At 33.7% G+C, this 24,055-nt stretch overlaps 6 protein-coding genes across 7 annotated transcripts; 4 read left to right on the forward strand and 2 right to left on the reverse strand.

The window, feature by feature from the left end:
- Nucleotides 1-96: 96 nt before the first annotated feature.
- Nucleotides 97-3,548, reverse strand: LOC106450291 (LOB domain-containing protein 15-like). Of its 2 annotated transcripts, XM_013891939.3 has the most exons (3): nucleotides 3,112-3,548; nucleotides 2,708-2,966; nucleotides 97-2,205 (listed from the first exon to the last, which is right to left on the reverse strand). In XM_013891939.3, exons 1-3 carry the CDS (start codon nucleotides 3,123-3,125, stop codon nucleotides 1,798-1,800), a joined length of 681 nt encoding a protein of 226 aa, XP_013747393.2. In that variant the 5' UTR covers nucleotides 3,126-3,548; the 3' UTR covers nucleotides 97-1,797. The 2 variants fall into 2 exon arrangements, with proteins under 2 accessions (XP_013747393.2, XP_022574138.2); XM_022718417.2 differs by lacking the exon at nucleotides 3,112-3,548 and having other exon boundaries at nucleotides 2,708-3,053.
- A 2,325-nt stretch (nucleotides 3,549-5,873) lies between these two features.
- Nucleotides 5,874-6,994, reverse strand: LOC106447525 (uncharacterized serine-rich protein C215.13-like). The gene has a single exon (XM_013889463.3). The coding sequence runs from the start codon at nucleotides 6,632-6,634 to the stop codon at nucleotides 6,071-6,073; it is 564 nt and encodes a 187-aa protein (XP_013744917.2). The 5' UTR covers nucleotides 6,635-6,994; the 3' UTR covers nucleotides 5,874-6,070.
- A 2,190-nt stretch (nucleotides 6,995-9,184) lies between these two features.
- LOC106447523 (WEB family protein At2g40480) lies at nucleotides 9,185-11,605 on the forward strand. Its single transcript, XM_013889461.3, has 2 exons — nucleotides 9,185-9,476; nucleotides 10,270-11,605. The coding sequence occupies exons 1-2, from the start codon at nucleotides 9,303-9,305 to the stop codon at nucleotides 11,452-11,454; spliced, it is 1,359 nt and encodes a 452-aa protein (XP_013744915.2). The 5' UTR covers nucleotides 9,185-9,302; the 3' UTR covers nucleotides 11,455-11,605.
- A 720-nt stretch (nucleotides 11,606-12,325) lies between these two features.
- On the forward strand, nucleotides 12,326-14,296 carry LOC106447524 (uroporphyrinogen decarboxylase 2, chloroplastic). The gene is made up of 4 exons (XM_013889462.3): nucleotides 12,326-12,567; nucleotides 12,897-13,021; nucleotides 13,102-13,527; nucleotides 13,612-14,296. The coding sequence occupies exons 1-4, from the start codon at nucleotides 12,462-12,464 to the stop codon at nucleotides 14,125-14,127; spliced, it is 1,173 nt and encodes a 390-aa protein (XP_013744916.2). The 5' UTR covers nucleotides 12,326-12,461; the 3' UTR covers nucleotides 14,128-14,296.
- A 1,701-nt stretch (nucleotides 14,297-15,997) lies between these two features.
- Nucleotides 15,998-20,055, forward strand: LOC106395402. The gene is made up of 8 exons (XM_048778238.1): nucleotides 15,998-18,100; nucleotides 18,322-18,501; nucleotides 18,579-18,671; nucleotides 18,750-18,932; nucleotides 19,015-19,117; nucleotides 19,195-19,368; nucleotides 19,458-19,873; nucleotides 19,978-20,055. The coding sequence occupies exons 1-8, from the start codon at nucleotides 17,876-17,878 to the stop codon at nucleotides 20,053-20,055; spliced, it is 1,452 nt and encodes a 483-aa protein (XP_048634195.1). The 5' UTR covers nucleotides 15,998-17,875.
- Nucleotides 20,056-22,483: 2,428 nt separating this feature from the next.
- On the forward strand, nucleotides 22,484-23,282 carry BNAA04G23320D (precursor of CEP15). Its single transcript, XM_013891938.3, has one exon. The coding sequence runs from the start codon at nucleotides 22,621-22,623 to the stop codon at nucleotides 22,927-22,929; it is 309 nt and encodes a 102-aa protein (XP_013747392.1). The 5' UTR covers nucleotides 22,484-22,620; the 3' UTR covers nucleotides 22,930-23,282.
- The last annotated feature ends 773 nt before the right edge of the window (nucleotides 23,283-24,055 follow it).

Below are 24,055 nucleotides of genomic sequence, written 5' to 3' on the forward strand. Positions count from 1 at the left end.
TTCACATGATCCTTGTTTTTTAAAAGGCAGATAAAAAATGGTTAATTTGAAACCAACGAGTCTCTGCCTTAAGATTCAACCGACGATATAATACTATCAAGTAAAGTTAACGTAGAAACTCTTAACAATTAAATATAGGTTAATCTTATTTTCCCTCGTAGTATTAAGATTCACACGAATGGAATCGTACCAAGTGGAATAGTATGTTCCCTTTGGACAGTGGAAAGTTAAGTGACATAGTATGAAGCAATCGTGACACTGGACCAAACGTACATAACATTACATCCTATAAGGATTTTATCTTTGAAAGCTTTCTAACCACAAAAGCTCTAGTCAATGGTCTTCAAAATTACGACGAAGGTTTAGGCGATTGAATTTTCTTGTCTGGCTTCTGAGTCCGACCTTTTCTGTTTTCAATAATATACTAACATGTATCGTATGCGTTTGAATTCCAATGATACATGTCTTGCATAAATATGTTGATAATTCGGCAACTATATGTTTTTTTTTTGTCAAATCTCTGAAACGAATTTTTATTTTGCAACTTTTGAACAAACCACATTAACACCCAACAGTGTTTTTGCATAAATCTGGTCAGCAATAAGATGGACTAATTAATTCCTTCTTTTGTTGAATAATTCGATACGCTAAGGAAACCACGAAAATAAAATTATAGTATAAACCTAAATTAAATTAAATGAGTTAGTAATAATTATCATACAGCTGACACTTCACCCAACCAATAAACAGTATGTAACGTATTGTGCAGATCCAAAGCCAGCCATCACACAAAATTTGGTGCAAGTAGCCTTTTCTAGAATTAATTAATATTCACTCGGTTTTGTAAAACATTATGTTTTACATTTCACACATATTAAAAAGTATTAAATTTTAATCTTAAATATATGATTTCAATGATTAATGGGTTTTTAACTTTTAATCTATCAAAATTTAATAAACAAATTAATTTCTCTGCAATTTACAATTTACCATTATTGTCTAATATTTTTTATTTAAATTACATTTTTTGAAATATATTTATTTTCTAAGCATGGATCAATTCGAAATGAAAGGAATATTTTATTGCTTGAATTCTAGAGTAACAAAAATAAAAGAAAGAAAATTGGTTAAATATGCATGACTCATTAATTGAATTTAAGATACCCTAGCTAAATTAAAATGCACATATGTGTAGTTCAATCCTCACATTAAAAGATAGAGCAGCCATTAAAAGATAGAGCAGCTAAAGACGTTGTCATCTTTAATAAATAGTTTATTCTTTTGAATTTATTATATTAATTTTTGGTTATATATAATCTATTATATAATTAACAAAAATTAATATAATATATTCAAAAGGATAAACTATATAAATATTAATCAATATCATTATCTACAAAATATTATGTATTGTGTTAATATCCAGAAAAATTATTTTCTATCGTTCATTTTTTCTAAAATAAAGTTTTATATATATTCACTACGCATATAGTGATAAATATGTGTAAAAATAGTTGCGTCGGCATATGTGGTCGAAACACCTTGTAAGAAAACAAATAAATAGACTTCTACTCTTTTGGTTGACTTCCACTTTTTATAGCTTAAATCTCATATGATTATCTGTTATCTAAAATACTAAAATCTGAATAGTATATTTAATCGATTAATGCAGGCTTTTTATCATCAACCTTCCTCCCTTATATTTATTTAATTTAATTAATCCGCCAGCCACAAATCATCAAAATATATAATATGTATGTGTATGCGTATGCGTCTGTAGAATAATTTAAATAAATTTTAACCGAAGTAGGAGTTGTTCTCACTTTCAATGTCGCCGTATTCTAATGGTCTTGTGGTTGGTTGAGAGAAAACACAAGAAGATGGAGGAGGCGGATGATCAGCCGCCGTAGGTTGCGGCGGAGTTGACGGTGTTTGTGGTTGTGGTGCAATGACGGAGACGCCGCTAGAGTTATGAAAACCGGCGACTTGGGAGTTGGAAGGTACGATCAAAGCGGCGACAGCTTCTCGTTGGTTGAACTTGAGAATTTCGGATCGTACGGCCGTGAGCTCAGCTTGTAAAGCTTGAATTTGGTGTTGTAGAGCAGAGATGGCTCCCATGCATCCGTATACTGGATCTCTTAGCCTCACGTTTGCTTCATACACGAGACTATTAGCCGCGTCTGCTCTCTGGCTTTCTGGTACTTCCTGGTTTGGGTAGAATTGTTTCATATTATGAGAATATTGCCTAACAATATTAATGTTTTCAATGGAATAAAGATTTAATATATATCCTCCATTTCATGACAATAGATGTTTGAAACTATTGTCCAATTAAAAAAAATGGAAGTTTTGTATGTTGAATACAATTTAGTTTTTATTTTATTTTTTACTCTTAATTAAGACAACTACAAATAAAATAAACTGAATTCTTTTGAACTATGGTATTAGAATATAATTATTTTTTGCTCTGTAAATTTATTTTAAAGTGCATGAAAAGTCCAAAACTTAACTTCTATCTTCATGAAACAGTGTAAGTAATAAACAGACTAATCTATGTTTTGGGATGACCAAGGAGAAAATGAATTTAGTAGAAATCAATCCTTGGCGTAGATCAACCGAGCGATGATCACTATATTACTATAAAAATATATTTGTGTTTAATCTGCATGCTTAATTCATGATGATATTTGTGCTTTGAAATGGTTACCATTAGCATCTTGGAGACGTTGCTAGCTCCAAAGACTTTGTGGACAGATGCGAACCTATGAGGCTCATGTGGGGAGAAGTACGGCGAAAATGGACATTCTTGAGCGCATCTACGGCGCAAAAGCTTGCAAGCTGCACAAGGAGTAATGGTGTTGAGAGTCCCATGAGGACCCGACATTGGTCTTCTGATTCCTGCCATCTGATGAGGCCAAGCATCTGCGTCTATTTTGATCTTTTTCCCTATCTCTTCAAATCTCTCCCTGAACACAAGGAACCGAGGAAGAACTTTAATTTTCACGAAAAACATGAACATGGGATTAGAACTATAAAAGGTAGAAAACAACAATATCCACCAATTTGAGGGAATAAATCTTAATAATTTAAAGAGAGATGTTCACTTTTTACCTTTCTCTTGACATTCAGGCATGCTCTCAGAGGATCGAAAGAAAAGAGAGAAAAGTAGAAAGAAACAAAAAGAGAAGTATTAAAGTCAAGTCTCTTAACGAGGGTGTGAAGGAAGATAGCCGAGGAAGGCTTTAAAGGCAAGTAAAATACCAAGTTTAAGATTTCGTGATCACGATGTATATATATTCTACGAGGGTGTATATGTGTTAGCAATATATAGCTAGATATATAAGAAAAACTTGAGCTTGTAAATAGAACTTTCTGATGGAGATGAAAAGGGTTTGGTAGCTCGAGTGTTTCTCTTAAGATGAAAACAACTGGAGATATGTAGTTAGTGAAGACTGAAGAGCTATATTTACAGCTTAAGCACGTGAACCGTGAGGACCGGTTTTAGTTTTGTTTTTGATTTTACAAACCTGATATCAGAGATACTTATAATCATATGAAATATATCCATGCATGTACTCATTCATTCATCGGCCAGGCAACAACAGATGGATTTAGTGCTTAATGCATACTATTAATGTTTTTGTTTTCCCTTGCCGCATGTGGACTTTTCTTCACATTTATATTAGACCCCTGCTTTAATATATTTCTTTAGTAATCAAATTTGTCTTCAGGTATAAATTAAAGTTTTATACTTCCAAGTTTGCATCTAATTGTTTGTGGAATTTACGGTGTACATATATATCTACGACTACACCGTTGAACGGGAATGGACGCCATTCATTTAAATTGATTAACGATAGCTTAATAGTTTTAAAAAGTTTTTAATAGTTGAAAGTTGGTAAAGGATATAGAAAACATATTGTCAGATGTACTTTCTCTATTAAAAAAAAGAGGGAATGAGAATTGATAGTTTGATGATATTAACATCTTAGTTCCTCGTCAAAATCAAGAAGCCTAATCATCTTCATAGATATGATACAGATAATCACAGTTAAGTATAATATTAACGCAAAACAGTAAACGAACTTTATTTTATTTACTGTTGTTCGTACAGCTACCAATTTAAGGCCCATATATCCTCTCTACGCCGCTGATAGGTACCAAACATTTTATCAATTTTCCTTGTGTGTATATAGCTTACTCAAACCTTGGGCCAAGGACACACTGTCAATGGTGCAGATAGCTCTTGTGGTAAGAAAAAAATTATCTGGGAGAAGGTTGTCTTTGATTTCAAATTCGAACTTTGCTAGAGAGAGAAGATTTATGTTTAAAATATGTTTGATGTCAAATAATTAGTATTCAATTATCTCCAAGTCCAATTCAAAATCGATTAGAAAGAAGAAGATTTCTTAAACTCTACGAAAGCTTTTGCACTTGTATATTCTTGTTTGACCCGTATTTGTAGCCTAAAACGATGCCCCCGTTGTACTTTCTTCTTCTTTCTATTCGATTTAGCCACTATGGTATTAAACTTTAGAATTAGTAGAGAATATCATTTTATGTCAAATTAAGTAAATATGCATATTTCGAGTTACCTTCTTTTTAAACACTTTTTGAGACACTCAAAACTGAAAATTCGAAAATAAAAATAAAGATTCGACATACTTAATCTAATAGATTACTTCAAATTAAACTTTAAGAAATAATATAAGTAGGTAAAGATTTTCATTATTGTTGAATCTTTTACTAAATATATATGGCTTCCAAAATCTCAGATCCGCCATATTTCATTTCAAGTTGAAGTTGACATGAACCCTAGCCCCTTGGAACTTTTTATCGGACCATCATTTCGTAGGATTGCCTCCGAAATATGTATTTAGTAACTAGAGAGAAATATACACCATAGGCCTCCTAGTTCTGGTCAGATTCGAAGGTGTTGTATATTGCTCGTAGCCATGCTCATCTTCATATTCTTTCGTTCAAATAATATTGTGGTAGTTTATATGTGATTCAGAAGTTTTTAAAAACTAAAAGAAAATAGATACATAATTTGCTTAAAATAAAATATCTACTACAAAATCACAATGGATTATTTTTTTGGAAATTAAATATGACATGCAATCCCAACTGTACTTCCACGTTTCTTCGGCACCAGCTCTATTGCCCCTTACAATTAGTAATGATATTTAAGGCTTCACCAGTTAGAAGTCATCAAAACTTTAACGTGCGCACGAGTGGTCAAGAGCTTGACAGCCTTGTAATTAAATAAATCCTAACTAAATTATTCCTCTAGTTAAAGTTACTTCACTGTTTTATTGCATTCATTTCACTATTTAAAGATCCTTATGATAAACAGTTTTACGTACATTTGAACCTTCTTTACCTTTTATGGTCAAAGGGCAGGTCGTGCCTCGTTAGCTTGAGAACTTAAAAACCCACATGAAGATCTTGGGATACACATTATTTGAATTTTCGACACCCAAAAAGTTGCATATTCTAAGGAAATCTTCTTTTTAGGAAAACTATTTCACAGTTGTTAAATATCAACATCCAAAACAAACACCCACTTATTAGTATATACTTCCCTTCAATTTAATGACGGTTTTGAAAATGATAAATTTGAATTTGAGTTACATTTAACATCTTTAAAACAGTTAAATGATAGTGATATATAATAGAGCCCATAAATGCTGGCACATGGTCAGTTAACCGCCCACATTTTTTTCTTGTCAGTATAGCTTAGATAAAGTTTGTCATTGACTTCACATAATATAATTACGTCTAATCCATAAATTCGAAACATATTAAGTTTCACCAAAACGATTCACTCAAATTACATAAACTCGAAACAACAAAATTTGCAAAATCACAACAACGAGCAACCGAATATATCATAAAAACATGTGAACATTAGCATCGAACACAATCAAACACTAATATGTGTGTTCAAAGATGCAAAAGCCAAACACACACACACACACACACAAAAAAGAAAGAAACAAACAAACGGATCTCAAAAATCAAGATCCTATGTTTATAACAACAACAGCCAACACAAGACAACATGCCATTAAACCAATCTAAGATCACTACGACTAGATTTATGGCTCAGAATAGAACACAAAGCTCTCTTCATACTAAACCCTCTTTTATAACACAACGTTGACGTCGGAGACGACGAACCACTCTCTTCCTCGTCATCGTCTTTAACGTACGATCTCGAGCAAGAAAGGTAACACTTGTCGGGACGATGAACTGATTTAGACCGTGGAGACGACGAGGAAGAAGACGAAGAGTAAGAAGAAGAAGATGTTGAAGACGACCAAGAAATCGAAGGATGCGACACGTGATGCTTACGGTTGAACAAGGTCTTCACGAACCGAGTTTGTTTCGTTCTAACTTTTGCAAGTTTGTTCCCGGGGGACGAGGAAGAGGAGGAGGAGTAGTACGACGGAGGTGGCGTTAACGGCGGAAGACGAAATGATTCAGAGAAGAGAGGATGTTTAGGTGTCCCTGGCCGTGTCTCCCATAAAAACGGCACGGAAGCTCCGCCGTAGTAATAGATTCTCGACGATGAGTTGACCTGCGAGTTATCCTTTACGACCACCTTCGAGGATCTTTCTGACATTGTCATTAAATGTTTTGTAAGATGTTCGAAGTGACCTAGCAAAACACCTTCTCATGGATATGTCTTGAGTCAGATTTTATCAGAACTGAACTACAAAAATGGAAAGAAAATGGAAAAATGGAATTGCTAGATCCGAAGACAACGAAGCTTCTTGAGATATGAAAAAGAGACAAAGACGCATCTATTTTTGGAACAACGATGCTTTGTTAGTGTAAGAGAAGTTTGCGGAAGAATTAAAGGATCTCTATATGCATGGAGTGTGTAAGCAAGCACATGGCATGACTCATGTGATTATATTATCATTTTTCTTTTCTTTTTGTATTATCTGAATTATTTTCTGTGTTTTTCTATTGGTATTTCACATGGGTGATCATATGGCATATATATATAAGATAGTCGATAATAATTGCAGAGGGCAAGAAATGGTTAGATAATAAATGAGTGGGGCGATATACTGTTCAATGTGTATGCAACACACTAAATGCACCAATTGTGATTTTTGAAACTAATAAAATTTTATATACAATGGTTTAAAGATTTTTTTTTATCTATACTTTATCCGTTCTTTAAAATATATTAATTGAGATAATTTAACATGGAAACAATTACATATACATGTATATATTATAAGTTCTTATTTACGTATTTTTAAGCTGATTTGTTATTTTACTATAAATTATGATAATTTTTATATCAATGAATTGATAGTTTTACATAGTTTATAAAAACTCACATACGGTTTTACTTCTATCACTTAAATTATTTTACGAAAATTCATGTTTGACGGTTATATTTATACAACAGTGAAAATCTCAAGTAATTTTTATTATATTATTATATAATATTGTTGATTTCAGATTCAAAACTTATATTTTCTATTATAAAATTATTAATGAATCTTTAATCAGACTAAAAGATTGTGTTTTAGCTGGAATATCATATAAAATAAACTAATAGAATATGGTACACCTAATGCAGTAGGATCCTAACTTCTTTCTACTATTGATTGAACCTTCAAATCAAGTGAACTCCTACTGGTGGGAGCTATATTATCTTGTAAATTTTGTTAGCTAATTTAAAATAAAAACCGTTGTCGCTATTAATTTCGTCGAAAATGATATACTATAAACGTGTATGATACAAAAGAGGTGGTGGCTTGTATAAGTGTGGACCGTTGGATGTACAGTTGAGCCATATTAATGAATAGAAGATGCGTTCGTGGTGCATAGTTTTCGTACTGATATTTTGCTTCAATTCGATAGAGAAACATCAAGACAAAGTTAGTTAGAAAAAAATATAAGGCGAAGCTTCTCCTATTTATTTAATACATATATACGTTACTCTACACGTAATGTGTAAGTAGACATACATAAACTGATAGAAGTTTATTATAAGCAACGGTCTAGACAATTGTTTAGGCCAGGATCAAAAACTAATGTTTAGGCAGTTTCTAACATATTTTAATCGGTTCTGATATAGTTAATACTTGTTTTATAGCGGCTAGATATAGGTTCAAGAGAGCACTTGGTTAGGTGTTGTAGGCTCAATATTTTGTTGTCCTTATTGAGAGGATGTGTAGGCTATAGATTATAGACTTCATAACGACTGGTTATGTATTCTAGACATTATTTAACTCTATCAATATGTCTAATCAACATTACCATCATGCCTCATTTTGTGCAATTATTTATAATAAAATCAAAACTTAGGTACAAATAAGATTAGCAAAAAGGACCTTTAACTTGAACCATATTGAGATCAATGGGTTCGTACGCTGTAATGAGTTCGTTCCGACTTGATTGCAGCCATTGATCGTGGTTGACGTATTACTAAACTTTCATTGTTGATATGGGATCAGACAATATAAGATAATGGATGTAATGTTCAATCTATTTACGGAAGTTTCTCCAAAAAATAAAAAATTGAAATCATAACATAGAAAAAGATATGGTGGTTGTGATCATTATATGTACCTAAAATCAATATAACAATTATTCTGCTCATTTGCCAGACGATGTGATGTGCCTTTACATTTTTAACCCGTTTTTCACATTTTAGGTCGTTAAGAGTTAATACTATCGATTGAAAAATATATTTTTTTTGTTTCTGTTTAAATATAAGAGTTTTGAAGAATTAAACACCAAAATTGGACGTATTTTTTTCTTAAATACACTTAGAAATGAAGTAATATTTTCGTTAATACAAGAAACGTATGGGCTTATCACTTTACAGCCCATTAGGAAACGATCGTCGGCAGCTTAAACGTCGTCGTTGAACTGATTGGTCCCTGCCGGCCCAAAGTTTACCTTTTTGTAAAGCTAAAAAAAAACAGTGGAAACTGCAATTCCCAATATCTTTTCCGTTACCTCCGCAATCAACGGCCCAAATTAAGTAATCAGTCAACTAATCCCATACAACCGTTCTCACGTGAACCTTTTATTACAAAACACCAGTCAATCTAAACAACCAATATGAATTTACCACGTCATCATCTACTTTCCCTCTCTTTCTGAGTGGTATTGGTGTGACTCGCTACCTTCAAAAAAGCTCTTTTTCTTTTTCACTTTTCTCTGTCTTTTGTTTTGCTCTGTACAATAGCTATGATGATTACTGAGAAAGTGCTTCTCTTTATATCCCACAAGAATCCATCTTTCTCTCTGTTGTGGCGGTGGAGATGGCAGAGGAGGAGCATCTGAATCCTGTTGGTGTTTCTCAAGTACCGGGGATAAGGAGAGTGGGTTTGAGAGCTGAGATAGATACTTCTCTGCCGTTCGGTTCGGTTCAGGAGGAGGTGACACGGTTAGGTGGTCGTGGGTACTGGGTTCCTTTCAAGCTCGAAGACAACTACGTAAGTTTTGATTCTTTCTCTGTTTTGTTATAGAAGCTCATTGTTACGTTATGCATTGTATACTCACAGTTGATGCTTTGATGATAGTGACCATTTGTTCTTTAAACTGAAGTTGAGTATAGTGTCCATTGTTGAGCATAGAGTTTCATGATTGTTGTCAAAGTTTGTGAATTTGAGTAAAATTTTCATGACTAATTTAGTACAACTTTATCACTGAAAATTAAAACTGAGCTATTGAGTTTCATGTTATAAGGTTCTGGAGCTTGTAGCAACATATATGTAAGTTGTGGATATCATCAAGGGCGTCTAGAGTGTTAGTTCTGCCTCTAAGTTTGTCATTATTGTTATGACTTTGATGTATGCTCTAATCTTCTAAAAATTGGTTATAGCGGAAATGATTTTCTTAAAATTCGATTTATGCCATTCAAATCAGTTTACACCATTGTCAATCGATATAAATTTTGGTCTAAATATGTCTAATCAAGCAATAGAGTTAGTACAAATCCATAAATATGTCTAGCTTCTTTATTTTTGTATTTCTAATTTTTATAATTCATCAAAATTATTTTATAATTAGACACTAAAATACTAAAATATCTAATATAAATATAAAATATATAAAAATATATCATTATTTTTAACTCTGTCTAAACTCCAAATAATCTACCTAGTTAGTACCTAACGGTTTCTTGAATATTGATGCATTGTATATTCACAAGTTATTGTTTATAAATCCCTTATTAGTATTTGAAGATATGTTTTTTGTTTACGTTGGTCTTTGTCATTTGTTCAGAATGGTGTAGGAGAGTTTGACATAAAGAGAATGGAAGAGCATGCAGCTGAGCTAGAGAAAGATCTAATAGTGAAAGAGTTAGAAACTCTAGACGTCCTAGAAGCACTAGGAACCACCAAGAGGATCGTCGAAGACTTGAAACGCCAGCTTCACCAAGAGTCCTTGAGATCATCAGCCGAACAGATCAAAGAGATGAACAACGACGGCCACAGCAACCACAACCCCATCTCACCATCCCCCGATCTCATCTTGACGGAACTAAAGCAAGCCAAGATAAACCTCGGCAAAACCATGGACGATCTCGTGATGATCCAGTCCTCCGTCGAGTCTCTCAACAAGAAAATGAAAGAAGAGAAAAAGTTTCTTGACAATGCAAGAGAGAAGCTTACATATGGCTTTGGAGGAGAGGTGGTGTCACTAGCTGAAACACCAAGGGAACAAGTAAAGATCGATGCTGAACCAACCGAGGAAACATGTTTAAAACAACAGAACAAGAACTGTCTGAGAACAGCAGAGATGAGACTCGTTGCTGCTAGGAAGATGGAGGAAGCTGCTAAAGCGGCTGAGGAGCTTGCGATGGCTGAAATAACAATGTTGTCATCATCAGCAGCCTACGGTGAAAGCGAGGAGGAGGAGGAGGATGAGTTTTGCTTTCCGGAGCCTCCAAGATCTCCGTTTAGGACACCGAGAGGGTTTGGGAACGATCACGAGTCGAGAAGAGGGATGATCTTGAAGAAGCTTGAGGAAGCTACGGAAGGGGTTAGAGAAGGGAAACAAGCGTTGGAAGATGCGTTGAACCGAGTAGAGATTGCTAACGAGAAGCAGCTCGCTGCTGAAACTGCTTTCCGCGGGTGGAGCAAACACTCATCACCACCTATGAATCAACCCCAACGCTCCTTCTTCAGCCATCTGAACAAGCCAGTGGTGAAGTCTAATGTCTCGATGCGTGATGTTCTAAGGCGTAAGCAAGTTCCAAAGGAAGATGATGTGCACAAGAGGCAGAGTCTTGAAGGAGAGACACCGAGGCGGCATGTGAATTTGAGCCAGATGTTGAAGGAGCTGAAGCAGGATGTGAAAGAGGAGGTGCGTGAAGAGAAACGGTTTGTCACGCAGAGGAGGAAGTTTGGGTTCATACACATTACACTTCCAATGCACAAGCAGAGTAAGAAAAAATCCAGCCTATAATAAAACAACATCTTCAAGTATTCATGTTTTGGTTCTTATGTGTTTGTTTGTTTGTAATTGGTTTTCATTTAGTATATGATGTGTTGTGATTTGGTGTTCATGTCTTTGAATTTGTATTGAAGATGATAAATATTCAGTTAGTCTTAAATAATGCTAGAATCTAACCAACCCTTCAAAGGACAAACAAATGAAACCGAACCAATGTAACCAAGATGCTCAAACAAGAACAAACCAACATTGTATATAACCCAATTCGTTTTAACCAATGTTTTAAAAATTGGACGGCAAATCGGTTATAACCGAGGCAATTTTTTTACATCCGATTTATTCAACTTAAATCAGTTTTAACCATTTTAAATTGATTAGAATTAGTCTAAATCAATGATCTATATCTATTTAGTCAATAAATAATATTAGTAAAAATCCATAAATTTGTCTAATTTTTATTTTTAACATCTAATTATTATAACTAGACACAAAAATTAAAATATCTAATATAAATGTAACATATATAAAATATATTAATATTCGTTAACGCATAGATTTTATTTCAATCCTAATAATCCGTCTAATCGTTAGTTTTCTATAAAAAAAATTTATTAGTTATCGGCTAGAGATTTCTGAACATTTGTTTATAAAAATATTTATTTTTTGTATTCGAACAGAAAAATCAGTTTTAGCGTACAACTAATTATTTATCTAGTAATGAATTTTGATCACATAATTATTTGTTTACTAATATTTATAATCAAACAAAATGCAAATTAGTTTGAACCAAACCGATGATCTGAACCGAAACCAGTAAATTGGATTTTGAAATAACCTTTTATGACATGGCAGATATTTGCTGACTAGGCAACGTCGAATCCACGTCAGCAGATCTCTTATCATCAATCTGTTCCATCTCTTGACGTTAACCCAATCTTCTTCCTCTGCGTTGAAGAGTGGAAGAACATCTCTCTCTGATCTTTAATCCCAGCTCTGTGATTCTCTGGGCGATCCGAAAAATGTCAATCCTCCAGCTCTCTAGCTCTTCTCTTTCCTTCCTCTCCCCGAGAAAATCTCTGTCTTCGTCTCCGAAGTCTCCCCGGACAATTCGTTGTTCCCTCGAGGGTACTTATCTCTAAACCTTTAAATTTCGTAAATTTGATTCATTTTCGATGATGTTTCCGCAGTTTCCTATCTGGGTATTTCGAGAATTACGAAATTTCCACATAAAGTTTGCTCCTTTCCGCAAATGGGAAAGCAACTTTGGGTCTTTCTTGTAATACTCGAATTGATTGTTTTCGTTACTCTGTTCAGCATGTAACAGATGGTTTCATTGTGTAAAGTAATCTCTATGTGGTGGAAAGTTAGATGTATAACAGCTTTATTGATTCTCTCGTGCAGAAGCTTTATGGCTTGTGTAGTTATTAGCTTCTTATTGTGAAACTATTGTGTAGGAACCACTGTAACCGAGAGAAAAGTCTCTGCAACCACCGAGCCGCTTCTTCTCAGAGCTGTCAAAGGTGAAGTTATTGACAGACCTCCGGTTTGGCTTATGAGGCAAGCTGGGAGGTACATGAAGGTACGTAAGCAAAGCCTTCCATTAATATGATTACCTCTTTGTATCTCTGTGACCTGAATGGGTGTTGATACGGTGAACAGAGTTATCAAACTCTCTGTGAGAAGTATCCTTCTTTCCGGGATAGATCAGAGAATGCAGATCTTGTTGTGGAGATTTCTCTCCAGCCCTGGAAGGTGTTCAAGCCAGATGGTGTGATTCTTTTCTCAGACATTCTCACTCCTTTGTCTGGAATGAACATACCTTTCGACATTGTCAAAGGAAAAGGTCCAATCATCTTCAACCCGCCGCAGTCAGCTGCTGATGTGAGTCAAGTCAGAGAGTTCGTACCAGAGGAGTCTGTTCCTTACGTTGGAGAAGCACTCAAGAGGTTAAGAAACGAGGTGGGCAATGAAGCTGCGGTTCTTGGTTTTGTTGGAGCTCCATTCACTCTCTCCTCTTATGTTATTGAAGGTGGCTCATCTAAGAACTTCACACAGATCAAAAGATTAGCTTTCTCTCAGCCCAAGGTGAGTTATTACTAACCCTTTTAATCATTTTTGTACAAACTCAACAGTTTGGTTATAATCTCATTTTTGTTTCTTTATTCTCAGGTTCTACATGCTTTACTCCAGAAGTTCACTACCTCAATGATCACTTACATACGTTATCAAGCAGATAGTGGAGCTCAAGCTGTGCAGATCTTTGATTCTTGGGCTACAGAGCTTAGCCCTGTGGATTTCGAGGAGTTTAGCTTACCTTACCTCAAACAGATTGTGGAAGCTGTGAAACAGACTCACCCAAACCTCCCTCTGATACTGTATGCAAGTGGATCAGGAGGTTTGCTAGAGAGACTGGCTAGGACCGGTGTGGATGTTGTGAGCTTGGACTGGACCGTGGACATGGCTGAGGGAAGGGACAGGCTGGGAAGAGACATAGCGGTTCAAGGAAACGTGGATCCGGGAGTTTTGTTCGGATCCAAAGAGTTTATCACAAGCAGGATTGAAGATACTGTGAAGAAAGCTGGGAGGGATAAGCACATTCTGAACCTGGGGCATGGTATTAAAGTTGGAACTCCTGAAGAGAACGTTGCACACTTCTTTGAGGTTGCTCAAGGGATTAGATATTAAGAGAAGATTGTACACATTCTCTTGCATTATGCCTTGTTCTTCACTTTTGCTTGTTCAATTTTTGTTTCTGTAATTTTATGTTTGTATTTTAATATTTTAACAGATTTTCTTTTTGGAGATTATTTGGAAGATAATAGTGACTAACGTGCATGGGATGTTCTCATATTCATATATAGTCTCTAAGTTTCCAATTATTTCAAAATTTTAGAGGTTCTAGAAAATTGGTGATTAAAAAGATATGTTAACAGTTAACCATATTACAAAGGGTATGTAATGTGTCTTAAACAATTCCTTTCCTCCTACACCTCCTAGTCTTCGTATTGTGAGACCATATATTGAACCTACAAGCGTTCACCTCTCGATGCCTAGAGAATTTGGATATGATGTATATTATATACATATGCTAAGGTTATTCTTGAACCTTGGGTTTGTAACAACAATGGAGAGGCTAAGGAAGGTTATTTTTGGGCTTGCGACAACAATGGAGAAGCTAAGTAAGGATATCCTTGGGGGACGGGTGAGGTGTAACAACAATGTAATATTAACTTCACGCAAACCATTGTTTGGGTTGCTTGGTGTTAATCTTTGTAGGTTCTTTGGAGATTTTTTAAACTTTTTGCGATCCCTTAAACCTGATAAGCTGAAAAGCATCTATTGGTTTCAATGTTCTATAACTTGTAACCGGATCTTTATTATTTTTTAATGATATTTACCCTTTAGCGGAAAAAAAAACAATAGAGAGTATATAGCCAAGTGTAAGTAGCTTATCATATATATAAAATTTATAAATTTAATTTTCTTATTTGATTGGATTTGTGCTGGCTGAGTACTTGAGTGTCCATTTTTATTAATATCTGAACGATTAGCTTTATGGAGTGCAAAAATCACAAAATAAAGATATGAATAAAAAGTGAATGACATATGATTTATTTTTTGAGGATGTCTGCTAGACACGGCTACCTGCTTAGACTATCACTTTCTTACAAGTTAACGACATTAACATTTCAGGTAGTTTTCCTTTTAGCCATTTTGTTTAGGTAGGAAAAAATTAAGGTTATTTGGTAGTCTATCACTTTCTTACAAGCTAATTTAGAAACTACACATTTTTTTTTTCAAAACTCTCTCACACAAGTAAATTTTTGTTTAAAAAATAATAATTTACACAAATTTATTTTTTTGATAATTTTGGTGTGATCCCAAAGATTTTCTAGATCCAAAAATTAATCACCAAGAGGTTTATAAAAATCTGGATTTTGTTGCCATGGCGAAAACTCCACTAGACTTTTTTTTTGTCATCTCCACTAGGCTAATTTACACAATTTTTGGGTGTAATGCCGGTCCTCAGTTGTAGAAGAATAGAAAGAGTGAAAATGGCAAAAGTCGTGGATCTCGTGGTTCCAGCTCAGGATCTTTAACTTTTAACCGCGTCACTTATATCCAGTGGCGGACCTACTAAGGGCAATGGGGTGTCATGTGACACACCTTAAATCTGTATAATATTGTTTTACGTGTACATTTTTGCAGAAGGTCTTTGGCATTTATGGTAAAACCTTTATCCTGACCCCAATAAACCCGGGTTCGATCCAGCCTTGACACCCTATTTTTTGTAATCAAAATTTTGACACCCCATAAAATATTTCCTGGGTCCGCCATTGCTTATATCATTACTCATTAGAATAAAAAACTTTCTAAAACGGTTGAAAATAATTTATAATAATAAGAGTTGAAACCCATGTTTCTTCTATTTCTTTCCCCAAAGACCAGACCGGAATGTAGACCTTATATGCAAATTGTGTACGTATAGAGAAGCGAATAAAGGAGCATTATATCTTCATTGTTCAAAGTGTCACAAAGTATGGTCTAATGCAATCCTATGTTGCAACAAGTCATCCGGAATGGCTGTTTGAATTTTTTTGTCAATGAAATTCGTGGCCTCTGTTTTTTTTGGTCTGTGGGATGGCATTATGCTTATTTGTCCTTAGTAGATAATAATCTTAAAAGGTGTTCTTAATTTACTTCAGTGTCCAAAAATGAGTACTTAACATGTACTCTTGTAGATTCGACCTGATTCTTTAAATAATACTATTAATTTATGTCTTTAGTTTGTTAAATGTTTATATGTAGTAAATTATGTTTTCTGACTTGTTTCGATATGCAGGACGAAAAGAACTTCTTATAAATAGAAAGTTATATTTAAGAAGATTTCCTTAAAAAGTATTACAAATGTATTGAAAGTAGCATCGTTTTGTTGTAGTTAAATTAGTATTTGTTCTATTCTAAAATATGTATGATGTTTAGACAAAATGTACAACTATTAAAATATAAAATTAAAATTATTTAATTAATTACAAAATAGTTAATAAAATATTATTGATTGCATGTTTTCTAATAAAATTACTTTTAAACATCAAAAACTATCTTAAAACCTTTCGAAACATTTTACATTTTATAACTTAGGGAGTATTATCTAATCAAAGAAAAGGTAGTATAGGTACAAAAAGGTAGTAATATATTTCGGCTACATTACGTATATACACTAGATTTCGTAATCCACTTTTGTAAAGGTATCCGTATATCGTAGATCTCTGTGTTGTCGTCTTCTTTCTATTAAGCTTTTACTATATTTTTATTATTCACGTTTTTCTTCTTCTTCTTCTTCTTTGTTGTTGTTTATTTTTTATTTCTTGAGTTTATTTTGGTTACAAATGCGTTATTCTTGTTGGACTCCGGAGCAAATACAACGACAAAGGAAAGAAATTTATATTTTCGGGTAGTATATAAAGATATTCTTATTACCAAAAAAGAAAAAGAAAAGTCAAATTAATTAGTTTTGGTGTCATTATTATTTATTTTGTTGTCAAGTGAGGTCATTATTATTAATTTATATCTAATGACTCATACACTCAGACTCTACGACCTTTCCATAAACTCCATTGACTTTTTTTCTAATTTTCTTCTGACCATCGTTTCATTTTCATTTTACTTCGCTTTATCTTCTCTTTCTCATGTTTAAACACTAAGCTGTTTTTCTCCGCCCGAGTTTCGGTGAGTTTTCTTCTCTTCATCTCTAAAACTAATCACCATTGCGTCAATTAATTGCACCACCAAACATTTTAAGGTGCTCTCAGTTTTGCCTCGATATCTTTTAGTTTCTCTCTGCCTGTGAAATTTCATATTTTTCGATTAACAAGGTACCACCATCTTGTGACACACGGACTAAAAGCATGGGTTACTATCCATTACTTACAACTCGAAAACCTTTTTCTGCATTTACGAGGTTGTATTGATAAAGGGTTACCAAAGATGAAAATTGAGATTACTGAAGCTAGTTTATTAAGTTTACTATGGAGATGATCAGAATCTTTTAGTCAATCATAAAATTTTGGGTATTTTAAAGCCTCAATGTTTTGTTGTTTGGAGTTTGGCTTTGAGGAAAGCTAAGATAGTAGGGATGCCTAACAATTGCATTTACTGTCTCATTTATCATTGCCATGCTTAGAATGTAATTAAAGCATTCATTGGTGGAACTAAGAGTATCCATCCAGTACAAGATTTTGTTCTTAGTACTAAGCAGTCATTTGATATTGTGGTGCTTCAGTTTCAGTCTCCGTGTTGTCTTCATTCCTTTGGTTACTTTCCTTGAAAAATATATTGATTTGGTGTTATGATCTTCTCTTTTTTCCATGATATGTAGACGTCTTGATAATATATCACTTTCATACAAGTAAGCTCGTTGAGGTGTGTTCAAATGGTTGATCTTAAAGAGGGGAAGCCAGTCTCCTCATCTTCATCATCCCCATCATCATCTTTGTCACTATCAACAATGCAAATAGATGTAGAAATGTGGAAGATTGCTGAGGAAAGGGCTCAGGAGATACTAAACACCATCCAACCAATCTGTGTTGCCGACAGAAGTAGGAATGAGATATTCGCTTATGTCCAAACCCTTGTCAGGAATCGTCTTGGAACTGAGGTTAAAAACTTGGTGCTCCAGTTGACTTGCTTGGCTTTCTGTTTTGTTTATTAGATAAACCTACAACTACATTTATGGTGATTAGTGGAACTTAAGATTGATGGCTTATACGTATTTAGATTTGGAGTCAGGATTATTGTATTGTGACCCTAAATCATCCTACACGCATATGGTTAATATGTTTTTTTTAATCGCTATTAATGTGGTATTGTATGTACTAGGTCTTTAATTTTGGTTCAGTGCCATTAAAAACCTATCTCCCAGATGGAGATATTGATCTGACAGTCCTAACTCCTCAAGATAAGGAGGAGGACTTTGCTAAAGCATTGCTCAGTATTCTTGAAGCTGAAAGCGGAGAATCTAACTTCCATGTTACTGATGTTCAGTATGTCCCAGCACAGGTTTGCTTGGTTCCTTTTAGGATTTGAATATATTTTTGTTGTCCTCAAGAAAACTCATTTCATGCTTATACTTGTAGGTCAAGGTGATAAAGTGCAAAATCAAGAACATTGCTGTAGATATCTCCTTTAATCAAATGGGAGGACTATCTGCTTTATGTTTTCTGGAGCAGGTAAGCCACTTAGTTCTTCCATGACCCATCTATACTCAACTGGTGTTGGTAAATCTTTGATTTGGTTTCTTTTGTTAGGCTGACCAAATTTTTGGGAGAGACCACCTGTTCAAACGTAGCATCATTTTGATCAAGGCTTGGTGCTATTATGAGAGCCGTATACTCGGTGCCAACACTGGATTGATTTCAACATATGCATTGGCAGTACTAGTCTTGCATATTATCAACATAGGTTATCCATCACTGTCTGGCCCTTTAGCGGTGAGATTTTCTTTAAAAAAAATATGATTTTATTTTGGTGTAGCTTTCAAGATTAACATATGGTATCTATTATCATCAACAGGTACTGTTTAAGTTCTTGGATTACTATGCATCATTTGATTGGGGTAAGAACTGTGTCACGGTCCATGGTCCTATCCTGATATCTGCGCTTCCAGATATTACACGTAAGGATGCTGAACTCACAAGACAACTTCTCTTATGTTTTCCTTTATTTTGAGACCTCACTTATTGCTTTCTGTAGAAACCGAGCATCATGAAGTTGTCTTGAACGAGAAGTTCGTTAGAGAATGCATGGAGTCATATTCGTTTTCAACTAAAGCAGTTGAAGCAAACGGCCGTCATTTTCCTGTGAGGTATTTCAACATAGTGGATCCTTTGAAACACAGTAACAACCTTGGCCGTAGTGTGACACAAGGTACTCTCATTGATCAAAATATTAAAAATAACACAACATGAAAAAAGAAGCTCATGATTGTTGTCTCTCTTTTTGTGTAATCTTGGTAGGCAATGTGCAACGTTTAAAACATGCTTTTACTCTAGGAGCTAAGAAGCTCAAAGATGTGCTTACACTGCCTAGAGAAACCATGGGCTGGAAACTTGAGAAATTATTTGGTAATTCACTGGAGAGAAACGGTAAGGGACAAAGACTAGACGTGGATGAACCTATCACGGCTTTTGGCACTGGAAGATCAGAAGTTTCTGAGCTCAGAGGAGATTGTGAAAGATACTTCCAGAGTCTTGTATATGGGAAGTGGTTTCATGGTGAGCCTAAGTTATGGATCCCTCAGGGTCAGGACACAAGTTCTTGGGACACTGTGAATGGCCAAGAGAATAATTTCTATTGGAGGAATGTGAATGGAGCAACCTCGTTGCAGAACATGGGAAGATCCAGAGGAACAGGCACTTTCATTCCTAAAATGGTACATTCACCACTACCTAGTGTTTAACTTAGTATTTGAATTTTTTTTAAAGAAACTATTTCTGAATTTGTATAAGTTAATGGTTTTGTTTATTCTATTTGCAGGGACAACAATCTTATACAGACAGGTTCGGTAGCCAACCGAGGACAGTGAAGTCATCGCCTTCAGGGTCTCAGTCTTAACTTTTTAAACAGAATATTTAAATTGATGTCTTGCATAATAACTTAGGTTTAAACAATGACAAAAATTTATTTTTGCATTGGTTGCTAAACATGAATTTCAAGAGGTTGAAGCAGATGCTTCTTTTCAGGATTGTAATTGACTTTTATGTTCATTTAAGGATCTCTTGGACAGAAGCAAGATTCATGCTAATTAGATTTAGTAATGACAATGAATCTGATTAGCTCTAGCAAACAAAACAATCCATAAAAAGAGAATATCTAAATAGTTACATTGTAATATTATTATTACATTGCCATGACGCTAGCTTAGAAAGTTAGAAGAAGAGTTCTAGTTTGGTCTGAAAGAGACGTTCCTCTCACTCGTTAGTGGATAGTTGAGGGTCCACCAGAAATCTTATATGTCTCTTTTCTTATCCACATCTGTTTTTGTACGATGACGATATACTTTGAAAGCACTACGTCATCTCTCACCATCAGTATGTCTCGAGAACATGGCAGATCTCTAGGAGGATTTGTAATAGAAATATTATCATGAAGTTTAAGTTAATTTGACATTTTACCAAAAAAGAAGAAGTGAAGGTTATATTAAGTTAGCCAATGGCGTTTTCATGGAACTCGTAATCCTCGTTGGTCGTAAACTTCATCCGCCACTGATTATATATCATATCCTTATTATGGAGCCATTCTCTATGAAAGACACCGATAATTTTAAATATTAGGTTAACTAAAGTTTGATAATTAAAAGAGATTTAGCAAGATTTGAGAAGTTATCACACGATATTTTGATTTATTTGCGTATTCCTTCTTTCTCCTTTTCAAGGTAAGAGGCGGCATATGCCAAGTTAGGTAATTATTTTAGTGTTATTAATTTATGTAGATGGTGACACAGTAATCAATCTTTATTTGTTGAATTTTAATGAATTTTATATTTCTTTCATCCCTACTTCTTATTATTATATAATAATATGGTCCCGATGTTTGTTACCTACGTGTCTGTTATAGTAACATTCTTATTAACTTGTACTAATATTTTTCCAAGCGAGACATCATCATTTTAATTTGAGCAAACGTAATTATTTACTTCCTCTGTGTCTAGAAGATTAGATATTTGAGAAGAATACCACTAATTATATACAAATAATCTAGTAGTATAAGTTACACTTAGAGGTTCGCGACTTCGCGTGGCCCATGCTCATATAAGAAGAAAATGGAACAATTTTATAAATTTTATAAATTGTTCAAAGTAAATTTTGTAACTTAAATATTGTATTTTATATGGTTTATAGTTTAATTTAAAATGATATATATATATATATATCCTATATATATCAATCTTAATAATTAATTAAGTTAGATTTTTTACTTATATAATTTTGTAATCATTTGTATTTTTTCTTAACAAAAATTTTAAACCATGGATTACAAAATTTGAATGTGAGGCTTTTAACAATTTTAGTAATTTATAGTCGTTTTTTAAAATTCAAAATATAACATATACAGAAAAATTTAAATTTTTATTATATGGTTATTGTGGTTGTTTAATTTATTTAATATTTTTAAATTAAACAAATATGATAGAAAATACACTCTTTTTTTATCAAATATTTATTATTCAAAATAATTAATTGTCATATATACTTTAGCCACATTAGGTAATTCCGTAAATTTTATTTAAGAAAATAATAAAATACATTAATAATGAATTTATTGTTAGTTTAATAAAAAACTTATTATATAATTAGATAGACTAACATATTTCTCTAATGATTCTAAGAATTATCCTGACAAAGAAGTTTAATGCTTCTAAAATAATAGATAGGAGATTTTCCGTTATTTGAGCAACCTTTTCTGTCTTTTTTTTTTGTTGAGAAAAACCTCTTCTGCTTGCATTGACAAATAATGGCAGTGATTCCGTTGTTTACGTTGCTATTTGTTAACATATGATTAATTTAAAATATTAGATTATTTCGTGCAAATGAGTCCCTCTAATTACGCTTAAACTCTTCAATAGATGTTTAAAGTTTAAACTCTTCAATAGATGTTTTAAGAAAAAAAAACTCTTCAAGAAGATACTGATTTTCAGTGATGAGAAACAATCCAATTAATGTCTCAAAAAACTTTGTGGTCAATGAATCTTTTGAAAAGTTTGTTACCGATACATTGATTTAAATCACCATTATTAAAAACCTCGCACCATCTATATGTTGTCTTATCAATTCACCAACAAATATACGACCTGTCATAGAACAAAGCATGCAATGATGGATCATTACAGTAAAAGAAGATAACATAAAGAAATTAAAGAAACTTAAAAGTAAGAAATGGCCATGTTATGAATCCATCATGCCCATTGTTTGCCAATTTCAACAAAGTTGGCCCTCCAAATTTAATAATTCGATGTTTATTTTCTTATATAGTTATTTATATATATATGCATGATATTATACACAACATCACATTCTGTTCTTGGACCCTAAACACAACAAGAAGAAGAAAACCCCATATATACGAATTCTCTTATTTTACCATTTGATTTGATTGTTTTCTTGAAGGTAGCTGCAAGAAATGGATGCAAGGAAGATTAATCTTCACGTTTTATTACTCTCTTTCTTACTCATCACCGAAGTTCCATCGATTCTTGGGTTGAGTACGAGAGGCAATACTAGATCGGAGACGGAAGTACTACTACATGGCGGAGAGTACTTCCCGGTGATGAAGAGCAGGAAGTTGATGGCTACAAACTTGGAAGTTGATTATTCAGGTGATTATGATGATGGAGCATCATTAGCATCACCATCACCACCAGTGCCTGATTATGATGATGATATCTATAAAAGGCAAGGTGATGTTCCAAGCCCCGGTATTGGCCACTGATAATACGTTTTCATGTGTATACCGATACACACATATATACACATTTTGCGTTATATATTTATACACACATGTTTACTTGTTTATATATGTTTTTGTCCTAATAAGGTCGTCTCCATATGATCATTTTTTTGTGTTGCTTTTTTTATTTTGTCATTTTCATTTTTTATTGTTTTAAAATGATGAACTCCTATGGAATTTCCTTCATTTCCTTGTGTTAATTTGAGCTTCTTGTATGTATGTTAGTATGTATGTAATAATAGTGTACTCGTTAGATAAACCTGCATTAGTCCTTTGTAAAAATGGTTTTGCTTACTGAAAGATGTTACATAAAATGATTACTATTTTTTACCGTGCTTTCCTTCCTCAAGTATTTTCTATTTTGTTATTATATAGAGTGCGATTATCTTAATTTTACATAGAACAACAGACGGTTGACAAAAAAAAAACATAGAACAACAGACGAACCAAATGGGTATAACCTAGTGATATATTAATTATATATTATATAGTTTCCAACAATACTATTGAGACAAGGTAGAAAACACAAAAACATTCCGTCAGTTTGTAACAGAAAGAACACTGTGTCATAGTGTCAGTTATACAGTTTTGACTCTTGAAGTCTTGAACCACTCACCAAGACAAGTTGTATTTACAAAATTATACTAACAAGGACAATTATACACGTTATGGCTTTTGGGCCGTTAACAAAGCACTAATAAACACAGCAAATCTTTCACATGGGGGGAGTTATGGACCTTATGGTGTGTGTCACCCCTATATGCAATATTCCATTAAAATAAGATGATATAAATTAATCAAATAACAAAACAAGTAAAGTAAATTTAGACCAAGAAACTGAATGATTCTAACACCAAGAAACTGAATGATTCTAATACCATAAGAGGGTTTGAGAGTTTGCGGACAGATACACTATTAAAAGCATAGCAATTTCATTATTATTCTCATAATCTATTAGGGACAAAAAGAACACTGTGTCAGTGATACCGTCTTGACTCATTAACCATTAACCAAGACAAGTTATATTAATTCGCAAACTATAATAACGACAACTATAAAAAAAATTGGCTTCAAAGCATTCAAAAAATCTTCCACATGCGGGAAGTTA

Source organism: Brassica napus, chromosome A4 (assembly GCF_020379485.1).
Source record: "Brassica napus cultivar Da-Ae chromosome A4, Da-Ae, whole genome shotgun sequence".
Lineage (NCBI taxonomy): Eukaryota > Viridiplantae > Streptophyta > Magnoliopsida > Brassicales > Brassicaceae > Brassica > Brassica napus.